This window comes from Phallusia mammillata, chromosome 5, assembly GCF_965637545.1.
Source record: "Phallusia mammillata chromosome 5, kaPhaMamm4.hap1.1, whole genome shotgun sequence".
Taxonomy (NCBI): Eukaryota; Metazoa; Chordata; class Ascidiacea; order Phlebobranchia; family Ascidiidae; genus Phallusia; species Phallusia mammillata.
The window spans coordinates 13,867,031-13,888,021 of NC_137256.1; the positions used below are offsets into that span (position 1 = coordinate 13,867,031).

At 36.1% G+C, this 20,991-nt stretch overlaps 3 protein-coding genes across 4 annotated transcripts; 1 reads left to right on the top strand and 2 right to left on the bottom strand.

The window, feature by feature from the left end:
- Nucleotides 1-1,615: 1,615 nt before the first annotated feature.
- Nucleotides 1,616-9,490, bottom strand: LOC145229455 (monoglyceride lipase-like). Its single transcript, XM_080094797.1, has 8 exons — nt 9,360-9,490; nt 8,634-8,739; nt 8,084-8,190; nt 7,415-7,551; nt 5,594-5,701; nt 5,427-5,516; nt 2,589-2,804; nt 1,616-2,526 (listed from the first exon to the last, which is right to left on the bottom strand). The coding sequence occupies exons 1-8, from the start codon at nt 9,400-9,402 to the stop codon at nt 2,419-2,421; spliced, it is 915 nt and encodes a 304-aa protein (XP_079950923.1). The 5' UTR covers nt 9,403-9,490; the 3' UTR covers nt 1,616-2,418.
- Nucleotides 9,491-9,697: 207 nt separating this feature from the next.
- Nucleotides 9,698-19,043, bottom strand: LOC145229452 (uncharacterized). Of its 2 annotated transcripts, XM_080094795.1 has the most exons (14): nt 18,962-19,043; nt 18,600-18,655; nt 16,487-16,561; nt 16,217-16,314; nt 14,298-14,461; nt 14,121-14,203; nt 14,018-14,060; nt 13,543-13,586; nt 13,040-13,178; nt 12,388-12,564; nt 11,904-12,070; nt 10,338-10,460; nt 10,097-10,282; nt 9,698-10,026 (listed from the first exon to the last, which is right to left on the bottom strand). In XM_080094795.1, the coding sequence occupies exons 1-14, from the start codon at nt 19,026-19,028 to the stop codon at nt 9,988-9,990; spliced, it is 1,461 nt and encodes a 486-aa protein (XP_079950921.1). In that variant the 5' UTR covers nt 19,029-19,043; the 3' UTR covers nt 9,698-9,987. The 2 variants fall into 2 exon arrangements, with proteins under 2 accessions (XP_079950921.1, XP_079950920.1); XM_080094794.1 differs by lacking the exon at nt 18,962-19,043 and having other exon boundaries at nt 18,600-18,793.
- On the top strand, nt 14,935-15,764 carry LOC145229458 (uncharacterized). The gene is made up of 2 exons (XM_080094799.1): nt 14,935-15,240; nt 15,619-15,764. Exons 1-2 carry the CDS (start codon nt 15,022-15,024, stop codon nt 15,703-15,705), a joined length of 306 nt encoding a protein of 101 aa, XP_079950925.1. The 5' UTR covers nt 14,935-15,021; the 3' UTR covers nt 15,706-15,764.
- Nucleotides 19,044-20,991: the final 1,948 nt, after the last annotated feature.

Sequence of the window (20,991 nt, forward strand, 5' to 3'; positions counted from 1 at the left end):
TTAAGTATGCTCTGGTGTACATCTGTGCCAAATTTTATACATTTCTTATTTTCGGAAAGTGTTTAAATTAAGTTACAAACGTCACTAAGTCGTTTGTTGTGTCACAAGGCCATAATGCTGTGCTTGCTAAAATGCATAGGTCTGGAAGCAAAAGTTATTTTGCTGAAAATTCTTTAATCGCTCCAAAAATTCGTTATTACTATAATGTTAAGTATGCTCTGGTGTACATCTGTGCCAAATTTTATAAATTTCTTATGTTCGGAAAGTGTTTATGTACGCAAAACGCTAAAAAATGATAATGCCATGCGTGTATGTAATAATTTTCGTGCATGAAATTTTTTGGTTCTTTGCATGTGATTTAATGTTATCTACGACGAATAAAATCTGTTCAGCATTGCATTTGGTGCTTGAATTCAGCCATTATCACGAAGGCCACAAAAACTACAATTCGGTTGTTGTGAAAAGGTGATTAACGACTACGTGAAGCCTTGTGCAGTGAAGCGTAAAAAAAATTCCCTTTAGGGCACATTTCATTCTGGCAGAATGACAATAGTGTCGAAAGAATATAGCAAACGGGTTTGGTTTTGTAGCACAGTAAACCCGGAACAGACAACACTGAACTACAGGCCGGTTCACACGCTGCGTGATTGGTGGAGCTGCGCGAGCCAAAGTCTATATAAAACACAAGTTGACCAACCTATTGTTACGCAGTAAAGCCAATGGAGCCATTTTGTGTCCAAAATGACACAGCACGGAAAGAAAAATAACACATAAATTGTCTGATTTTTACAAACTGGATAGCTTAGACGCAAATTTAATTCGCCAAATTGAATAAAAATTTGGGGTTCTAACATTTCAACGCAATATCAAAAGCTAAATTGATGTTTTTCATATAATTTTGGCCGCCAAATTTTCATGTAAACTTTAAATATTTGCATTCAGCGAGCATTATGACACTCAAATGTTAGAACCCAAAAGTTTTATTTGATTTTGCCTATCAAATTGGCGTTAAAGCCCACCAGTTTGTAAAAATCAGACATTTTATGTGTTTTTCCCTATATCTGCTGTATTAATTTGGACACAAAATGGCGTCCATGCGGCTATTTCGCGTAACAATGGGTTGGACTACTTGTGTTTTATATATACTTTGGCGCGAGCCGCAGCACCCTGTCGCCTATTTCGCCCAGCTTGTAGCTTTTCCAACTGCGCACAAGTGCAAAACGTCATGAAACGTCACGATTAGTCATGAAACTGGAGCTGCAGTTCCACCATAGATAACATATTAATGCCATAATTTTTTTTTAATGAAAAAAATGCCGATCAAGGCGGAAATTTTACTTATAAAATTATACTTTGGAATAAAAAATAAGTATCATGAAAGTTATCTGTAATGTTGTGGTGGGAATATTAAGTAAAAATATCTGGGGGGTGCTGCAGCTCCGCAGCACCCTAGCACGAGCCGCCCCTGAACCCTAGTGCAGACAAAAATCCGGAGATTAAATTCTCAGAGGATAGGGTGTATTAGTTCTTGTTTTCTTCTGAAACTGCTGCCCGCTGCTACCTTGTGTCAACGTCAAAGTTCTCATGAAGGCTTCAAAAAAGATCACTCTGCTAGTCTGCCCACACATTTTATGGCACGTCTTATTTGTACTTGCATACACCAAATGGCACAAAATAAACATTATGACATGTTACTTCACCTTATGCAACGATTGCATTATTGTGTATACATGTTCAACAAAGCAAAAAGTACTATGGTGGAAACAAGTATTACAGATGTTAAATATTAAATCTATTGTAAGTACACAAAACACAAAATAAGTTAGAAAATATATATTATTATTGTGTAATGAAACCAAGGCAGTGAATAAACTGTAGATAAATATTTCTATTGAGTGCAAAAGTGGTTTTGATGGCAAAACATTATGATAATTCTATTGCATATTTGAAAATATTTCCATCCCAGTTTGGAAACCTTTCTGTTAGAAAAAAAAACTACATGATTTACTACTGAATAAAAAAGTGATATTTGACGCTGAGGTATAAAATTAGTATGTACACAACAGAATGCTAAACAATATGAAACAAAACTACATTACAGCATTATAACATTATACAGGTGGATTATAACAGGTAAAGTAGGAGGTTGTTTTTGAGTAGCACATAAAACTGGTTGCAACCAGTGGTGGGATTTAATTTTTTTGTCAGCCGGTTCTATCACAGAAGTCAAATGTTTCAGCAGGTTCTGTTACAAAAAGTCCATTGACAGTAACCAGTAATGGTAACCGGTTCGCTGATCTCATAAAATTTGGTGAGACGGTTCTATAGAACCGGTGCGAACCGGCTGAATCCCACCAATGGTTGCAACTATAGTGACATGCAAAGTCTTGAATAGGATCATGCTATGCAATAAACATTTTAACATTTGGGTAAGCGTTCTTTCAGCCAATCAACAATGCATGAGGCATATTCTGAAGATGTAGGTTCAATGTCATGAACCAATTCATGGTAGCCACCAGGGAATATCTAAAAATAGCATAAATTATAAATATAACACAAGTGTTCGTTTAAAAAAAAGTTCAAGAAACCTTTATTGTCTTGTCAGTGCTCTTTGCAAGTTCGTGCAACATTTTTGAACCAGAAACATCACACATGCCATCATGATCGCCATGAAGGACAAAAAATGAAAAGGTAATTTCTGGCAATATTTTTTGTGTTTCATCAGATAGTTCAAAGATGCTTATTGCTGTTCGCAACAGTACTTTATTATGATACACAAGTGGATCTGTGTCGTACTTTTTCACCTGTCACAACAGCAGTAAACATTTAGTAAATAGTAAGTGCTGACTGCTATACTTTGTGTGGTGAATCAGTTTTAACACAAAAACAATTTTAACAAAAAGCAAGCCTAAAACTAACTAGAAGGGTGGCTTAGCACATACTGCCCTTGCATATACATTATAACCTATTTTAAAACATTAATATATTTCCTACACTTATTTTATGACTGGTCCCATATCATCCACTGTCTTTTATAACCTTGGTTGTTTCTGCATGCAGAAATCATATGGGTCCCCACATGCAAAGTTGTAAATAATGCATTTCAAGAGATAACCATAGGAAAGTTTGTTGTTGTAAGATAAAACACAGTGACCAGTACTGAGCATAAACTAGAAGGGTGGCTTAGCACATATTGCCCTTGCATATACACTATAACCTATTTAAAAAATAATATATTCCCTACACTTATTTTATATTGGGTCCCATATCATACACTGTCTTTTATAAAAATTAGTTGTTTCTGCAGGCAAAAACTCATGGGTCCCCACACATGCAAAGTTGTAAATAATGCATTTCAAGAAATAACCACATGAAAGTTTGGTATTGTAAGGTCAAACACAATGATTGGTACTGAGCATAAATAAACATGCTATGTGGAGTACAAACTATCTAAATTTTCTTCCATTCGGGCATTTTTAAAGGTTTTTCTATTGTATGTTCTATCTGAAAAATGAAGGGGTAAATAGCGAAAAATTAGACTAAAACACAACAATCAGCTGCTATTATTGGAAAATTGCACAAGCTGTCCTAATTTCATTCAATTCAGACATTGTTTAAAAAATTCCCCCTTTTTAGGGGGCTAGCGGGTAAATGTTGGGGCTACAGGTTGGAAAACAACCATCAACACCTAACAATGGCACAATGGACAAACTGTCCAAATTGCATCCCATTCGAACACTACTTAAACAATTCACCCTTTTTGGGGGGCTAGTGGGGTAAATAATTGGTCTCTACTCCAAAACTAAAAAAATATCAAACCACAGTCCTGCAAATTTTTGTCCAAATCGGCAAATGTTTAAACATTTGGCCACTGGAGGGGCTTTTGAGCAGCAACTGTTATTGTCATAAGGCTGTTAACACCCCCTGACTGTCAACTGCAAAAACATCCACCAAACAACCCACAAACATTAGTAATGTATATATGGTTGGCTTTATAACATCACACACAACTAACGTTTGTGGTGCGCACCAACCACATTTTACATTTTGGGGGCTAGCGGGGTAAATACTGGGGTTTTCATGACAAAAAAGCAGATGGCACATCTACATAACTATATCTACCATCTGTGAAAGTTTCATCCAAATCCATCAAACATTTCAGGGCAAAAAGGGGTGGACAAACTTCAGGGAAGAAAAAAAGAAAAGAAAAAAAAGAAAAAAAGAAATCGAGTAAAATCAAGATGTGTCCCCTTCAAGGAAGGGGATCCATAATAAATATGCTATATGGATTACAAATTATTCAAATTCCATTCATACATTTTGAATAGTTTGCAGTCCATACAGCATATTTATTTATGCTCAGTACCGGTTACTGTGTTTTATCTTACAACAACAAACTTTCTCATAGTTATGAAAAGTATATTTATTCTGTTCATACAAGGTTTTTCTCGATCTGAGAAAAAAGGCTAAACACAACAATCAGCTCCTATTAATGGCGAATTGCACACGATTGTAAGGGTGTTAGTGGAGTAAATCATAGTGCTACAGGGTTAAAACAACAATCGACACCTATAAGTGGCACACTCTGGAAGCTGTCCAAATTTCATTCAATTCAGACATTGTTTAAAATATTGACCCATTTTGGGTGGGGGGGGCTAGTGGGGTAAATGTTGGGGCCACAGGGTTGAACAAAACAATCGACAACTATAAATTGCACACTCTATAAACTGTTGAAATTTTATCCAATTCGGACATGGTTTAAAACATTCACCTATTTTAGGGGCTAGAGGGATAAACATTGGGACTACAGAGTTGAACACAACAATTGACACCTAAAAATGACAAATTATACAAGCTGTCCAAATTTCTTTTAATTCCGACGCTATTTAAAAAACTTACCCATTTTAGGGGGTTAGTGAGGCAACTAATGGGGTTCTACACCCAAAAGTATAAAATATGAAATTACAAAGATCCAATCAACAGTCGTCTAAATTTTTATCCAAATCAGCCAATGTTTAAATTTCTGACCACTAGAGGTGTTTTAGCAACATTTGTTAACCCTTCTGAGGTCATGAGGCTGTTAACACCCTTCTAACTGGCATGTGCAAAAATGCCCACCGAGTAATGTACAAACACAAGTAGCATATGTTATGTTACCTTTATACTGTTACACCACACAAATCTTTCGTTTGTGGTGCGCAGCAACATACAAAAATGTTTTACATTTTGGGGGCTATCGGGGTAAATACTGGGGTTATTAACTCAAACGAAGCAGATGGCACATCTACATAACTATATCTGCCATCTGTGAAAGTTTCGTCCAAATCCTGCAAAGATTTCATGCCAAAAGTGCACGAAAAAGCTTCGGTGGAAAGAAGAAAAAAAAAACAGAGTGAAATCAAGATGTGTCCAACAACTAGTCTTACTTGTTGCTTGTCCCGAGATATTAGTTTGGTGTCTAAACTGGCAACTGGCATGTGTGGAAATGTAGAACTGAATAACCTCCCAAAAAACACCTAAATAGAAAGATCATTTATATGCCAATTAGTTCTTGTGAAATCTCATTGACATGCAAATCCAATCGACTTTATACCTTTGTCCTTGTCAACTCTTTATTTTTTGCAATCATCGGTGAAGAGAGTACAACATGTTTGGCAAGGTCTGGATTTTGATGGACAAACAAACAAGCCAAAGCTCCACCCTATAAAGCATGGCAACGCATACGTTGGCACAATGTTTTAAATTGTTGTCATACAGTAAACTTCAGTCAATCCAGATCAGTGGTTCTCAAACTGTGGTATGCGTACCACTAGTGGTACGCCGGAACTTTTCAGGTGGTACGCAAGTAGCTTTCTGTGATACCTAATTTAAGTCCGATCTAACATTGCAACTCAACTGACCCTATTAGCCCTGGTTTGGGCGAAACTCGTGACCAGCACAGACTTTTGAAATTACAAAAAATGCTAGGGCGAGAAATGGGCCTATTTCTTGGTCTATCCATTTAAAAAGGATCTAAGATAGGTGCTACGTAGCGATTGAGAAGTTATCAGGTAGTACGCGGTCCATATAACATTGAGAACCACTGATCTAGATCTTCAATTAATACAAAAAAAACATTTGCCTAACTGTTGCATCTCCTAATCTGATTGTTAATCTGTGATGGCAAATGTGCACACCAAACAATGTTGTAAGTATGTGTTGGTTTACCAAAAACTGCTTAATGTTGGTTCTTAGTTTTAAATATATGTCATGTTTATCGTCCAACGCATACTTAAGTGCATACTTACTGTCATAACTTATATTGTGTCAATAAACTTGTCTTTCTTTTAATTGCATAGTTATTCAGTATTTAATGATTTTAATTATATTTATACAATTAACCACTATCTAAACTAGAAAAGTGGCTTTCGGATATACTTCAATTTTATATATTCTATACAATATTTACCAATTTACTATACTATACACAATTGTATCTACATGTATGATTGTTTTTGCAAGCAAAAACGAATGGGTACCCACACGCGTGTTTATGCGGATTTACAGTAAACCTATGTTGCGGCTATTTTTAGATTCTTTAAGGACAAATTTTTCACAAAGCATTAACTTAACTTTAAAAGTTTTTGTCCATATTCTTGTCATATAGTTACAAAAAATCGGTGAAAAAAGAACGGGGAAAATACTTTCAATTTAATATCTTGCTGTGACCTTGATATTGTCGTTTAAGTTCAGTTTTTAAACACATATTTTCCTACAAAGCCTCTTAACTGTTATATTAGAGACTACATAAAAAAAAGTCGTTTGCTACAAAGGTATACATAACAACTTGTTTTTCACTTAACTTTGTTTCGCAAAAACGACCGTTCAATGACCTTTTGACACTGTTTTTAACAGCATGCAGTCCTTAGTGTTCAACAATAAACTTCAGGAGGATCAAATTTGAATTATTAACTAACATCTCTGTAAATTTGAATAAATTAAAAGCACTCTTTCTTGGCCAAACGCGTCTCACAAGCCAGCGTCACTAAAACCGATTATTTCTGGGTTTAAAAGGTGAAAAATGGGTGAATCCGAAAAAAGATACAAAATTCTTTAAAAAACCTTACATTTTAGTCAGTACAGCCCTTTTAAATTTTTTACGTTTTGGGGGCCTGCGGGTGAACTGCTGGGTCATTCGGGGTCAAACTTCGGAAGGATCACATTTGGATTATTAACTAACATCTTTGAAAATTTGAATAAATTTAAAGCACTCTTTCTTGACCAAACGCATCTCACAAACCAGCGTTAGACAGAAAAAAGAAAAAATGAAAAAACAATACGGACAAAAACAATATGTGTCCCCTTCAGGGAAGGGGACCCATAATGACAGCAGGTTGGAAACAGATGACTAGATCTAAGTCTTCCATCCTCTTACCATTGAATGTCCCAAAACAAAAAGTGGCAAATTAGGATATTTTTCCTTCATTATTGAACAATGTTGTTTCAAATCTCTCAGAAAAACTTGGTAATCAGCAATATCGAGGCGATAACCATCACTTTCTCCATGACAATCTAAAACCCAAAACTTACACAGATATATACACAGATAAACTAAAGTGATTAACTAGTCTTCTATTGTGATCTTTCAAACAACATTCAGAGATTGTTTTGTGCCTTCAGTACATACCAGTTTGGCTTAGTTGCCTCTTTTAAAGCATGTCATGTGGGTAAGTTAACAATTAGATGTTGTGGATAAAATCTCTTTTTGCAAAAAGACGAACATAAACCATTATTATTAAGTAATACACCATAAATAAGAAAAATTGATTTGGTTAGCTGAAAAGGTTTGTCCTGATTGTACATTGAAATAGTTGGATTTTTAATGGTAGTGTTGCCTTATGGTTGGGGTATAACTGTTTGCAAGGGTAAACTACACAACACATTTTAGCATAAAAAAGAATGTGTGAACACTGCATTTTTAGGCAACCAAAATTTTAGGCCAAAAAATTGTCAAAAAACAGATTCAAAATCAAAAAAAAGTTTTATGAAACTATAAAGTTGTGCCATTTTTGCATAAATATATCTGTAAAACAAATATACCCACAATGATCATTGCTAAACACAAGAAAACCAAGCTCTGTGAATTTTGGTGCCATAATGGAATATCTGCCACTGTGCTCTCCGAAGCCATGAATAATCAAGATAAGGGCTCTAAACAAATAAAATAATGCAACCGTTGTAAGGAGTATGTAATTTGTAAACCTCACTGTTATTCATAGTGATGGGACAATACCATTACCGAGTACCACGTGTATATACATTCTATACCGAGTACGATTACTGAGTACTTAAATATAGTGCTGTACTTAGTTGTGTATCACACATGTAGAAAAATGTACGGTAATCTCTACCAATAGCGAAAAAAAAATATGCAACCTGGCGAAACATTTTCCCTATTTTGTGCTGTCCAAAGCAAATATTGGCAAAAAGTTGCCTGTATTCTTTTGATGTAAATTGGCCTTCGTTATCGAACGTTGGTATCGAAAACTGAGGCAAAATATTTCGACACCGAGTACGAGTATCAATACCACTAAAATCGTTCGATACCGAGTACCGGGTACTCGTCCCATCACTAGTTATTCATAGCTACATACCTAGGTTCTCCAGCAGGTTTCCAGTATTTGCAAAAAATGTAGTCATTGGATGCATTTATAAAATGGTCCACCTCCGCAAATGTTTTTCCACTAAATGTCTTTCTTGCTGTCAATAATTTTAGTTAGAACTTGTAACTACTATGTTTGCTAATTAAATGCTTTTTTACACACAAAGTGGCATAAAACAACAAAGTTTGGTTTGTTGATATTATTTTTAATAGCTTTTGGCCTACCATGTGTCCTTCTTTTTTAATAAAATTTAAGCTTGTCCTCCAAGGACATTAAATGTCCCAAAATGTTTTTTCCTAATGCACCTTTTACTCATTCTATTCATATGATAAGCCTGACAAAACGGTTATATAAATGTACCACCTATTTAATTGACTAGCAGCTTTGTGATTGCTTTATACATGTTTGTCCATTAAAAATATCAGATAGCTTATTACTTCAAAACTTTACTATCCTCATCATTAATTGCGAAACTCACTAAATATGTGTCAAAAAAATATAAAATCAACTCAACTTAAGTTGCAGTAATAGAAAACAACGTGTTCTATTTTGGCTCATAAATATGGTGGGCCTACTTAGTTATCATTAAAAGTTTTGCTTTCTACTAACTAAATTTTCCGTTTACTAAAACTGTTTGTTTTTGTTGACGGTCCGTCATATAACTAATGTTGACGATCAAATTTCAATTTATAAAATTGTTAGTATAATGTTACTTACCAGATGCATTGTCATTGGCATTTACTGATGTTTCGCTACTCATTTTTTAAAGCAATCTTCACAGATGCAAGCTGCAAATATTAAGCACAACTGCTCTTGCTTTGCACGCAACAGTGATTACAATTTTTAAAAACTTAAAGGTGTTCCTAAACATAGATATCAAAGTGTGCACACTTTTCAACAACAACCAAAAACTTGTGCACAACGCGACATACGAAATCCTTTGGTTGCTCTTTTAGGATAACTTCCCTTTATTTCTTATGTGCGTCACTGACGGTGATAGGAAGTCTCGCCCGCAGCTAATAACAGCCTGCAGCAATTAGCACTTAGCACCGCAATTTTACGCTTTAGTTTTTTTTGTTTTTGTCCTGTTTCGCTTGTTTCACAAATAACGTTCCTAACACAATTAACAACACAGTTTCAAAATTACACGATAGTCGTGAACAAATTAAAAAAACGATTGCATTGGATGTAAACAGCGATTGAATTTTGTACACAAATTAACAACACAAATACAAATATCTGCAACAAGTAACTGCAAAAAGGACATGTATAAAAGCACAGGATGGATTGGCATCTACTGCAAATAAAAGTACACGTAACATAAAATTGTGGTGTAGAAACTCGATCAATTTTCACTTAGTACCTCTTCAATCATACCCTCCACCTGTTAACAGGAAGACAGAGCGTTACACATTGCTAAAAATAAACAAAATATAATAAACAAAGCCTGTTACCCAAACAAAGAAGGTAGCAGCGCCGGCACTAACATCACGAATCGCCTCTAAATCGACGTCACCCATAATATCTCGTGCCCTGGATGCAACTGCCGCGGTAATGTCGTTTATGTTGCATTGAGAGATTCTCCTTTTTAAACCTTCACGCCCAGTTTTTCCCAGCAAAGTTTGAATAGTGGTCCATTTCTGTCACATAAATATTGTTTTATGCGCAATTTTATTTTGTAAAAAAACGACGTACCTTGGTTTCTTTTTCTGGAACCCCCAATAATAAATATGTGGCGGTCATAACTTGATGAATAACAGGCATTGGTTTTTGATAGCTTCTTATTTCGGCAATGGTGCTTTGCTTTAATTCTAAAACCTGCGAGAAAAAATATCTAATATAAAACCACGATAAATATAAAGGCCATTACCATTCTGCTAACACAGTGGTTCTCAATCTTCGATCGCGTACCACCTGACAACTATTTTCTATCTCTGCGTACGATCTAAACCAGTGGTTCCCAATCTTTTGTAGTCACGGATCCCTTTTATAAATTTTAATTCTGTGGAACCCCAACTATATTTACCACAGATCTTTCTATGTTTCACATTTCTTGCCTTATACCTTGTTACGGTTGTTAGGCATTTTCATTTACCTTGAGAGTCCTTTAATTTCAATGAAGTATGTATGGTAACAGTCAACACAACCAATCGATAAGTTTTCTGGTATATGGAAATAGACCCAATACTTGTCCTATAAAACTATTGTTCATGACGTGTGTTATGATGTCACAATACAAAAAAACAATCACAAAAAGTAATTGTTCTTGGCTTCAAAGTGTAATAACTAGTGATGTACCGAATCGGCGAAATTTCGATTCGGCCGAAACCGAATATTCGGCAGTTTTGCCGAATAAATTCGGCCGAATCAACCGAATCTTTTATGACGTCACGCGAAGTCGCATTCAACGCGTTTGACATGAAAACATAAGTTTATGTACCAGACAATTAGTGCAGAATGGTTGTGTTTCGTACTTATTTTAGTTCTGTGGGTTTTAACATTGCTTCAAGCATGATTGCCAACCTGCCAATGAATTACGGATTTTTCGTCTGGAGTGGGAAAAACGATAATGTGGTAAAACATATGATAATTAACGCGATTTTCGTTGGTACAAAGCAGAAAAGTCATGTTTAACGCTAAAAATGTATGTTCGTAAAAGATTCGGTTTCGGCCGAATCGCAACAAAATATTCGGCCGAAACCGAATCTTTAAAAAAACGGCCGATTCGGCCGAATAAATTCGGCAAACCGAATATTCGGTACATCTCTAGTAATAACCAGTTTGCACTTTTATGCAGAATTGTAAAAACGCCTGAGAATCTTAAAAATATTTTTCTGTTGGTTAATAATCGTAAACACATTTGCCTCCAAGGACCCCCTGAAACTAAACTTATCTCACGGACCCCTTGGGGGTCCGCGACCCTCAGGTGGGTAACCACTGACCTAAACCGTGTTTGAATGAATAGAGCAAGAAATAGGCATATTTTCTCGACCAGACGAGCATAATTAGCGATTTCAAAAAAATGTCCAAAACACGAGTTTCGCAAAAACCAGGGCTGATCAGTTGGGATGCAATTTTAAATCTGACTTAAATTAGGTATCACAGAAATCTACTCGCGTCCCATCTGAAAAGTTCCGGCGTACCACTAGTCTAGTGGTACCACAGTTTGAGAATCACTAGACTAGAGCGTGGATTTAAAACGATTTATCAGCATTCTTGGTCAAGTAGTTAACAGCAAATGACAAAAAGCTACTAAGCGACCTCGCTCCTTAGACGTTCAATTCTCTTCAACCGCTCAAGAAGTTCGTCAGCCTGTGCAACTTCGTTTGCCAATTCGTCCTCGGAACGATGAAATCCCATTTTTCGAGCTTTCTTAAGAGCTTCTTCCAAGTCAGCGATTATTCGACGGGTGGTGGCATCCTTTAGCGCTGAAATGTACCATACGTATCCTGCTATGTATTTTGCAAACTGTTGGTGCCTCGTGTAATGCTAATGTTTTATTCGAACAATGCAATAGCCAATACGCAAAACATTAACTACTAAATCAACTTATAATAAACAATTATCGTTACACTTTAGTTCTGTATCATACGCGTATTTCCGCTGACAAATTTTTCATGAATACTTGGAATTGGTGAAAGTGTTACAAATAAAGTTACGTGGAAAATGCTTATTTTATTTATTTATGAATCAATATATAGTAAATTATTTTTGAACCACTATATATCAAACAATGTAGACATACCATCGCGACTTTTTAACATTTCAAGAAGTCGCTCAGCCTTTGCCAAAAGATCATCACTAGTACGATGTTTTGATTTCGCACTCTTGTAATCTTTAATGGCGGGTTCCAACAACTTTTCCTCCTCGGCGTCAATTGCATCCTCCAGGTTAAATCGAAGTCGCTCTTTTTCCTCCATAGCTGCAAAAGTTTTAATATAAAGTCGTATACATATGTAATTGCAGTAAACTAAAGTAATACGAATAAGCTTAAACTAAAATATTTTCAGAACTACCAAGGCCCTGTTGGTACCAACAAAACTTATCAAACTATCAAACCAAACGACGCGGAGGCAGAAAAAAACACGTTTTTACAAAAAATATAGTGAAAAAGCCTAATTAGTCAGTTAAAAACATGTGGGTTGGTTGGATAGGTTGTATATTTGTACTACAAGCCTTAATATTCCCCGCAGGTATGTTTTTTTGCATTTCGTTTGGTGGTTTATTATTTTTGCAATATGCGGAGTGTATAGTTAAATTCGTGAGACAGTACTGAGCTAAAGATCAACCGACCGGGATTGTTTGTCGAGCTTAAAGCCGCCCTACATGTAAACAACAAATCCTAAATTCGAAATCAAGCGATGAAAATATTTTCACAACCCGGACACCACACAAACCTTTTGCCTGTTTCTCTGCACGTCTCGCTTCTCTTCTAGCTTTTCTCTTCTCATCTCGCTCCCGTCGCTTGGCAGCATCTTCTGCCAACTTCCGCCGCTTCGCCTCCTCCCGTTTCTCCGCCTCTGCTGCAGCAGCTTCCTAAAAATATCACATCCGTCCACACACATGCGTCACAAGCAGTACAAACAAAAACTTGTTATACATCCTTATGTTTATTTCCACCTGATTCGATGCAAGCAGTTGTTTTATAAGCCAAACGGAAAAAGGACCGATCGATTTAAATTACTCGGATGGCATTCTATGCAATAGGGTTATTTTTTACTTAAACGGGTTACTTGTCAGAAAAGGTGTGTAAATAAACAACAAATCTTTGGCCCAATTGTGTTTAAAGTGTAAACATTCCTTTGACGTATGGCCCATCAGCCAACTTTGTAATATTATTACAATACTATAATAGGTAGTCTATTTGTACAGCCAAAAAAACTAATATTTATAATTCAACCTTTAGACGTTGGTCTGTATCTTCGTTGCTTTGAGGTGGAGTAACTGCAACCAAAATATGATGCACAATTTCATTACACGATTGTATGGAACAAGTTTACAATATGACACCATGAAAACAAAAATGTAAAAACAAACAAATAAAGCATGAAATGTAAAAAGGGTTTCAATAAATTGTTTTTCTAACAATGCTTGTGAGGTAAGTCGTCGAGTTAATCTATAGAAGGATTTGCTAAATTTGTCGAGCTACCAGGTTTCAAAGTGTACTGGCATTCGGGATTAACATATGTAGGACGTCTCGCCACACAAAGCTGGCAAGAAAGATTCCACGAAATTGCTCCGTCATTACATAAAGAATGAGCTGTCATCGAATAATGACAAGACAATAGAGACTCGTGGATGCGCTGCAACAGCCAACAGATTGCAACTAATAGTTTAGAAAAAAATCAAGACATTAAAATTAACCAAAACATTACCCTGGGCATCGGTTGCGATAATTGGCGAAACGGCACGAATATTCTGCAAAAAAATAGCAACACAGTTAAGTTTGTTTTTGGGCCAGAAAATTCACGATCCTACCTGTTCAACAAAGGGAGCTTGCTGCAAAATCTTTTGAACTGGACGATCCAGTGATTTAACTTCAATCCGAGGCTTGGCACCGCCTGTATTATATATAACGAGGAGAATTAGTTCAAACACATATGACAACTGTCCACATTTAAAATGATCAAGAAAAGAAACACAATTTATTACAACCTTGCAAGTCCATAACATCCCAGTCATTTGGCTGCGGTCGATTGCACAGCTCGACTTCAATTTCGTCAAATGCCAGGGGAGCAAGAGGAACAGGCCGAGATTTTAAAAAGCGTTCCCACTTTCGGTTCGAGAACAAGTTGCCATGAACAGCTTGAAACAGAAACCTTTAAACATATTACAAAATAGGTGTACATGGATACCATACTCGTCAAAGCTATTTCTGCATTCAAAACAAAACAGGACGATAACATTCTGTAACAATATGATTGTTGAAAATCATTTAATAATGATGGACGTTTCGAACAATAAAAACTAAAATAAGTATTGTGTATTGTTTTATTTAATTCAGTTGGAAATAATAAACAATTCAAACAATACTAGAAATAATAAAAAACAACAAGGGTTTAAATTGTTAAATCGTGGCATGTTATTGTATATTAGTTATGATCTGCCAAAATGACAACGTGTCAGAGATAACAATGTTATATGTACAAAGTCTGTTACCACAGTTTCGGAAGTACTTCAGCTATGTTGTCAATTAACATGCAGAACAATTTACCTGTGTCCTATTATAATCATTTGTAAATGTGCGTCCCGTTTAACACAATCGCCCGGTTCATGGAACGGTGGTGTATTAAGCGCGTAAACAGATCGCATGGTTCCATGACAATACCGATTTAATCCATAAGGCAAATCCGGAAGCGCGTCTAAGAGGAACAGATGAATGACGGCGCATGCGCAGTGGCGCGAGGAGGAGGCTGCGCTGGAAGGTTCGCCCACCTGCGTTTCCGCAAGCGTGGGAGATAAAACGGCGGGTTCGCTCGAAGACTGCCATAGTGATGATGTGGTGCCGCACAAGGAGCAGAGGAGCGTTATCTATGGCGGGAAACAGCGGCTGAGTGTGGATGACTGGATACCCGGGAAACATGGGAAATTTGCCCAGGTAAGGTTAAAGTCACCCGTTCAAATAAACATAACACCCAATAAGGGCAAAAACAACGCTCTATTCGAGTTTGAAGACGTGGACTGCTCAAGAAGGTTAAATGCCATTAAAGTTTGTGACTCTTAACTTTCGTATTTTAAAGTTGTGGCCATTTATTTACTGGACGCCAGCACCTCCGCAGCTTTTGCTGCATTAGTTTCTCGTTGATACGGGACAATGTGACGTAATGCAACAAAACTGCGGTTATGCTGGATCAGAGACTATCAACAAATATTGCTAAATGCTTCAATTTGGTAATTATATATTAGTGTAATACTGCACGTTAAGACAGGAAAAACAACATTTTTACGTTTAAAATAATTATTTTGTTTTTTCAAGGGCTATGTCATAGCAGAACAGCGGGCGACGGGACTGCGACAGACGTGGAAAGGCGGGTCAAGCGAGCAGTTTGACGAAGTATCCTGAAATCACTGTGGTTGTATTTTTATTACATTCGACCATTTCAATAAACAGCGCTAAGCATTTTTTGTGCGACATATGCTGTTTCAGAGTCGAGTAGGCGTCACAGGACAGGAAACGAATACACATGTGGGCGCAAAGTAAGCGACGGCTTATTTGATAAACAAATAGTTTTAATCAAACCCAATTGGCAGGCGGGAACCAGTCAACATATGGCCTGGCAACTATCAGGAATGCGCTTAAATCAACTAGATGCCAGTTTTTCCCAACCACTGTAGCAAGCAGCAACCAAGAAATGATCTTTCGCGAATCTACATGTTACATTAAACTACAATGAAAATTAGTTAATATCCCTGTGCAAAAAAACATGAAAACATTCAAAATGTCTTATTCCTAAAACATGCTAAGCACACTGAATAATTTCATGTACAACATGTTTTTGATGAGCACCGATTGCCATAAAACTTTGTAAAACAAGTATAACATCAATGTGTTTTAATGTCTTAAAATGGGCTACCTTGCCTTTTCCACTGATATTCTTCCAACATGAAGATTATCCAGCAGGGCAAACTCCCATTGCAAATCCTGCACCAAATAATACCTTCGATCCATTTCCTGCAAAAAAACCTCCTGATACACTGATGGTGACAACAGAAATTGTTAAAACGTCAGCATTGCTCTTCACACAAGCTATTCGATAGTTATGTTTTTTTAAAGAACAAGCTCATGGTAAAATCCAAAGAACACAGCATGATACACACACATTAACAACAACATAAAATCTTACTTCAACAACACTTCTTATGTCATTTGAAAGCAAAAAGTCTGAATTGCCACAAACATAATGCATTGATGCGGCCACCTGTAATATGAAGAAATAAAAAGTTAACTAGAAGGGTGGCTTAGCACATATTGCCCTTGCATATACACTATAACCTATTTTAAAACATAAATATATTTCCTATGCTTATTTTGCATTGGGTCCCATATTAGTCACCGTCTTTTATAACTTTAGTCGTTTCTGCAGGCAAAAACTCATGGGTCCCCACACATGCAAAGTTGTAGATAATGCATTTCAAGAGATAACCATGCAAAAGTCGGGTGTTGTAAGGTAAAACACAGTGATCGGCACTGGGCTTAAATAATAATACTATGTAGAATACAAACTATAAAATTAGATTCACCCCAGATATTGGTTAAAGTATGTCCTATTTAACGTTTTAAAAAAACTGACCCATTTTAGGGGGCTAGTAGGGCAACTAATTGGGTTCGACACACAAACTAAAAAATATATAAAAACCACAATGACTCAATCAATAGTACTGCAAAATTTCAGCCCAATCCGCCAATGTTTACAATTTCGACCACTAGAGGTGTTTTGAGCAACAACCGTTACTGTTTCTGACGTCATAGGGCTGTTAACAAGCCCCTAACTGCCATGGCGCAAAAACGACCACCAAGAAACCCACCAACGAGCAACAAACAACTGGTTGCCCTTGTAACACTATTGCTCCAAAGAAATCTTTCGTTTGTGGTGCCCAGTACCATACAAATACGTTTTACACTTTAGGGGCTTGTGGGGTAAATGTTAGGACTACAGGGTTGAACACAACAATCGACACCTATAAATGGCATACTATACAAGAAATCCAAATTTCAGCCAATTCTGACACTGTTTAAAAACTCACCCATTTTAGGGGGCTAGCGGGGTAAATACTGGGGTTATCAACAAAAACAAAGTGGGATGCACATCTACATGAATATTTTTACCATCTGTGTAAATTTCAGCCAACTCCATCAAACATTTGATGGAAAAACGAGTCGGATAAACTTTGGGTAAAAACACCCATTTTAGGGGGCGAGTGGGGTAAATACTGGGGGTTATCAACAAAAACAAAGTGGGATGCACATCTACATAACTATATCTCCCATTTGTGTAAATTTCATCCAAATCCATCAAACATTTGATGGAAAAACGAGTCGGACAAACTTCAGGGAAAAAATACCCATTTTAGGGGGCTAGTGGGGTAAATACTGGGGTTATCAACAAAAACAAAGTGGGATGCACATCTACATAACTATATCTCCCATTTGTGTAAATTTCAGCCAAATCCATCAAACATTTGATGGAAAAACGAGTCGGACAAACTTCAGGGAAAAAATACCCATTTTAGGGGGCTAGTGGGGTAAATACTGGGGTTATCAACAAAAACAAAGTGGGATGCACATCTACATAACTATATCTACCATCTGTGTAAATTTCAGCCAAATCCATCAAACATTTGATGGAAAAACGAGTCGGACAAACTTTGGGGAGAAAAAAAAAGGAAGAAAACAAAAGAAAAACAAACAAAAACAATTTGAGTAAAATCAATATGTGTCCCCTTCAGGGAAGGGGACCCATAATAACCAACAATTTATTTTGAATAACAAACCAACTGGTCCATTTTTTACCCAACTAATTAGACCATGCTACTTGTCTCATAAAAGTGAAAACTGTATGATTGTGTCAGTGTGCTGAAGTACTTCTCGGATAAAATTTATGCCTGTAGTGCGAACAGTGAACAACAATAATAACAAACTGTGATATCTTAATGAGAAGGTTAAAATCAGTACTATCCCAGAGCTTACAAATTTAGCAACAGCACACATTAAAACACTTTTTGATGCAACTGTTTAAATGAAAAGGCATTGAAATACTAGACAGCTTGAATTTTATTTTAATGTTGTGAGAAGTCATCATAACAAACATGATTACAGCCTATAAGCTATATACTTACCCTCATTACCTTTTACAAAACGAAATAAAAAAACATGTTGTAAAGAAAGCTTTTGTTTTTAAGAAATGACACATAAACGCCAAAACCTGAAGTACCCGTATGTATTTACAACATGTTTACCTGTGAAATGCTAAGACCGCCAATTCTGACATCTTGGTACAGAAGCTGCACTTGTTCTGCAGTAAGAAGATGTAATGATTCTTGATCATAAATTTTAAACAACTCCTTTAATAAACCATCTCTATCTTGGTTTGCCACAGTAAGCATCTCAAAAGTTTAACCGAGCTGAAAGTATACTTTAAGTACTAAGTAGGTAGAACTTAGTAGACTCGAAATAATGCTCTTTTTAGTTGATATTGAATGTAACGTAAAGAATCAATATTGAATAAATCTGAAGTGAAAACCCGTTATGGCAAACAAAAATCACCTCTCAGTAGTCTATGTTGTAACTTATTTTAAAGCGTCACGAACAAAATATTTACCAAGCACAAAAAACACCAAGATACTGTCTTTTGTCGTCAAGGCCGGAACGCTTACTAGTTCAGCCATGCGTAAAGTGTTTTATGACATTCTCTTTAAAATACACAAGAACAAAAAGCAACTCGAACATCTTAACTTGTTTAACACAAAAAATTAGAATCGTATGTCGTTAATCTAATTAACTTGTTTGAAAATGCTGTGACTCGCTGTGCCTGGGCCATGCTGACTAAGATCATTTTGATTGGGATATCGCATTGTAATTAAAATAACATTTATAACGGGTCACACTAAAAGCAGAAAAACAAAAAAGAGGGAAAAGCAGGAAATCAGCACTAAAAGCAGAAAAGAAAGGAAAAGCAGAAAAAAGGGAAATTTGTGTTTTCTAAAACAGGGAAAAAATAATTGCAGAAAAACAGGAAAATTGTAAAATTTCTTGTTTCAAAAGATTTTGAAATACGAAAAGCAGAAAAACGGGAAATGTTTCTTTATTTGTTTTTTATACCTTTCTAATGGGCTACACTAAAATACGCAATCTACGGCTATAAGGGTCAAGGTGAGGGATTGTAATACAAATAACTTTATAATTTAATTTAGATACCTTTTGGACCTAATTTTCTTAGTTTTAACATGTGGTACCATACAGTGCTTAGTACCACTCTCAACACATATGAGAATGTTAAGTCCAAACTGGGAATCTAAAACTAAATTATAGTGTTATTTTTATTATAAACCTTTACCCAGACCCTAAAAGCCCTAACCATCAACATTTTATAGATTGCGTATTTTGGAGGAGCCCCTTTCAAACTCGCAAAAATCATTTGAATGTGATCTATTAGCGTTCTACATCGATTGTGTGTTGTCTGTTGCGTCCAATACTGGAAAACAAGAAATGTTTTTTATTTGTTTATTTCCCGTCTTTTCTGTATTTTGACACAATCAATGTAGAACGCTATCAAAACACTTTCGAGTGGTTTTTACGAGCTAGAACGTCAAAAAAAACAAATAAAGAAACATTTCCTGTTTTTCTGCTTTTCGTATTTCAAAATCTTATGAAACAAGAAATTTTACTCTTTTTCTGTTTTTCTGGAATTATTTTTTCCCTCTTTTAGAAAACACAAATTTCCCTTGTTTCTGCTTTTCCTTTCTTTTCTGCTTTTAGTGTTGATTTCCTGCTTTTCCCGCTTTTCTGTTTTTCTGCTTTTAGTATTACCCTTTATAACTAACTATAAAACAAGCTGGTAACTTTAAAATTTATAAAATCCGTACTTGTCTAACTGTATATTTTATCGTTTTGCTCTTGATGCCACTTTTTGCTGTGGTATTGGTGACACATTTTAAAAATGTTGCTTATCTGAGTTACGTTCCTATAGTCGCCGTAGCTACATCGCAAATATAAGCAAACATGACAGTAGCCTACCCTATTTTACGTTTTGCCGTAGTCTTTACAATGTATGCCACTGCCAGGTTTTGCAGATTTAGCGCAAGCATCGGTTTAAAAGTTCTAAATAAATCATTGAACTTGCTCTGAGTAAAGCCATATTATTGTTATGTGTGTTTGCATGTTTAATAGGCCTACGAGGGTCAACCAACACACAGCTTAGTTTATATATTGAGCCAGTTTTAAAGACGATATTTGTTTTTTTGTTACTGGTTCCGTGCCGTACTTTCCGATTCTGCTATCCAAACGATACTACCAGCCGAAAACTTGCCAACGTCGGTGCCTTTTCACGGACACAAAGGGTTTCATTCTTAAATGGCCATGCAAGAATTCTCGGCCAAGGGATTTATCGTGTTGACCACGTTTTACTGATAGATCTGTGCTTGGTTAGTCATAAAAGTTTAGTTTTTAAAGTAGGCCTATAAGTGCTAACTTAAGAGTAGCCTACATTTATGTCCAGCTATTGCGGACGAATCGTTTAGAATTAAAACCGATTTTGGACGTGTTTGACGTGTTGTTCATGATGTTCTATAGAGCCTAGTCTATAAAGTTTCAGAGTGTAGACTATATACATAGTTAACGTCATGATATATT

Bases quoted from the DNA above. Each gene is read 5' to 3' on its own strand.
- LOC145229455 (XM_080094797.1), bottom strand. From the start codon at position 9,402: ATGAGTAGCGAAACATCAGTAAATGCCAATGACAATGCATCTG. The intron at 5,702-7,414 runs GTAAGAGGATGG...CATGCTTTATAG, and splicing joins TTGTTTTGGGACATTCAATG to GGTGGAGCTTTGGCTTGTTT. The intron at 2,527-2,588 runs GTTTCTTGAACT...TGCTATTTTTAG, and splicing joins GCACTGACAAGACAATAAAG to ATATTCCCTGGTGGCTACCA.
- LOC145229458 (XM_080094799.1), top strand. From the start codon at position 15,022: ATGACGGCGCATGCGCAGTGGCGCGAGGAGGAGGCTGCGCTGGAAGGT. The intron at 15,241-15,618 runs GTAAGGTTAAAG...TGTTTTTTCAAG, and splicing joins AACATGGGAAATTTGCCCAG to GGCTATGTCATAGCAGAACA.
- LOC145229452 (XM_080094794.1), bottom strand. From the start codon at position 18,746: ATGCTTACTGTGGCAAACCAAGATAGAGATGGTTTATTAAAGGAGTTG. The intron at 12,071-12,387 runs GTATGTCTACAT...GGTACATTTCAG, and splicing joins AATGTTAAAAAGTCGCGATG to CGCTAAAGGATGCCACCACC. The intron at 10,283-10,337 runs GTACGTCGTTTT...TTTATGTGACAG, and splicing joins TTCCAGAAAAAGAAACCAAG to AAATGGACCACTATTCAAAC.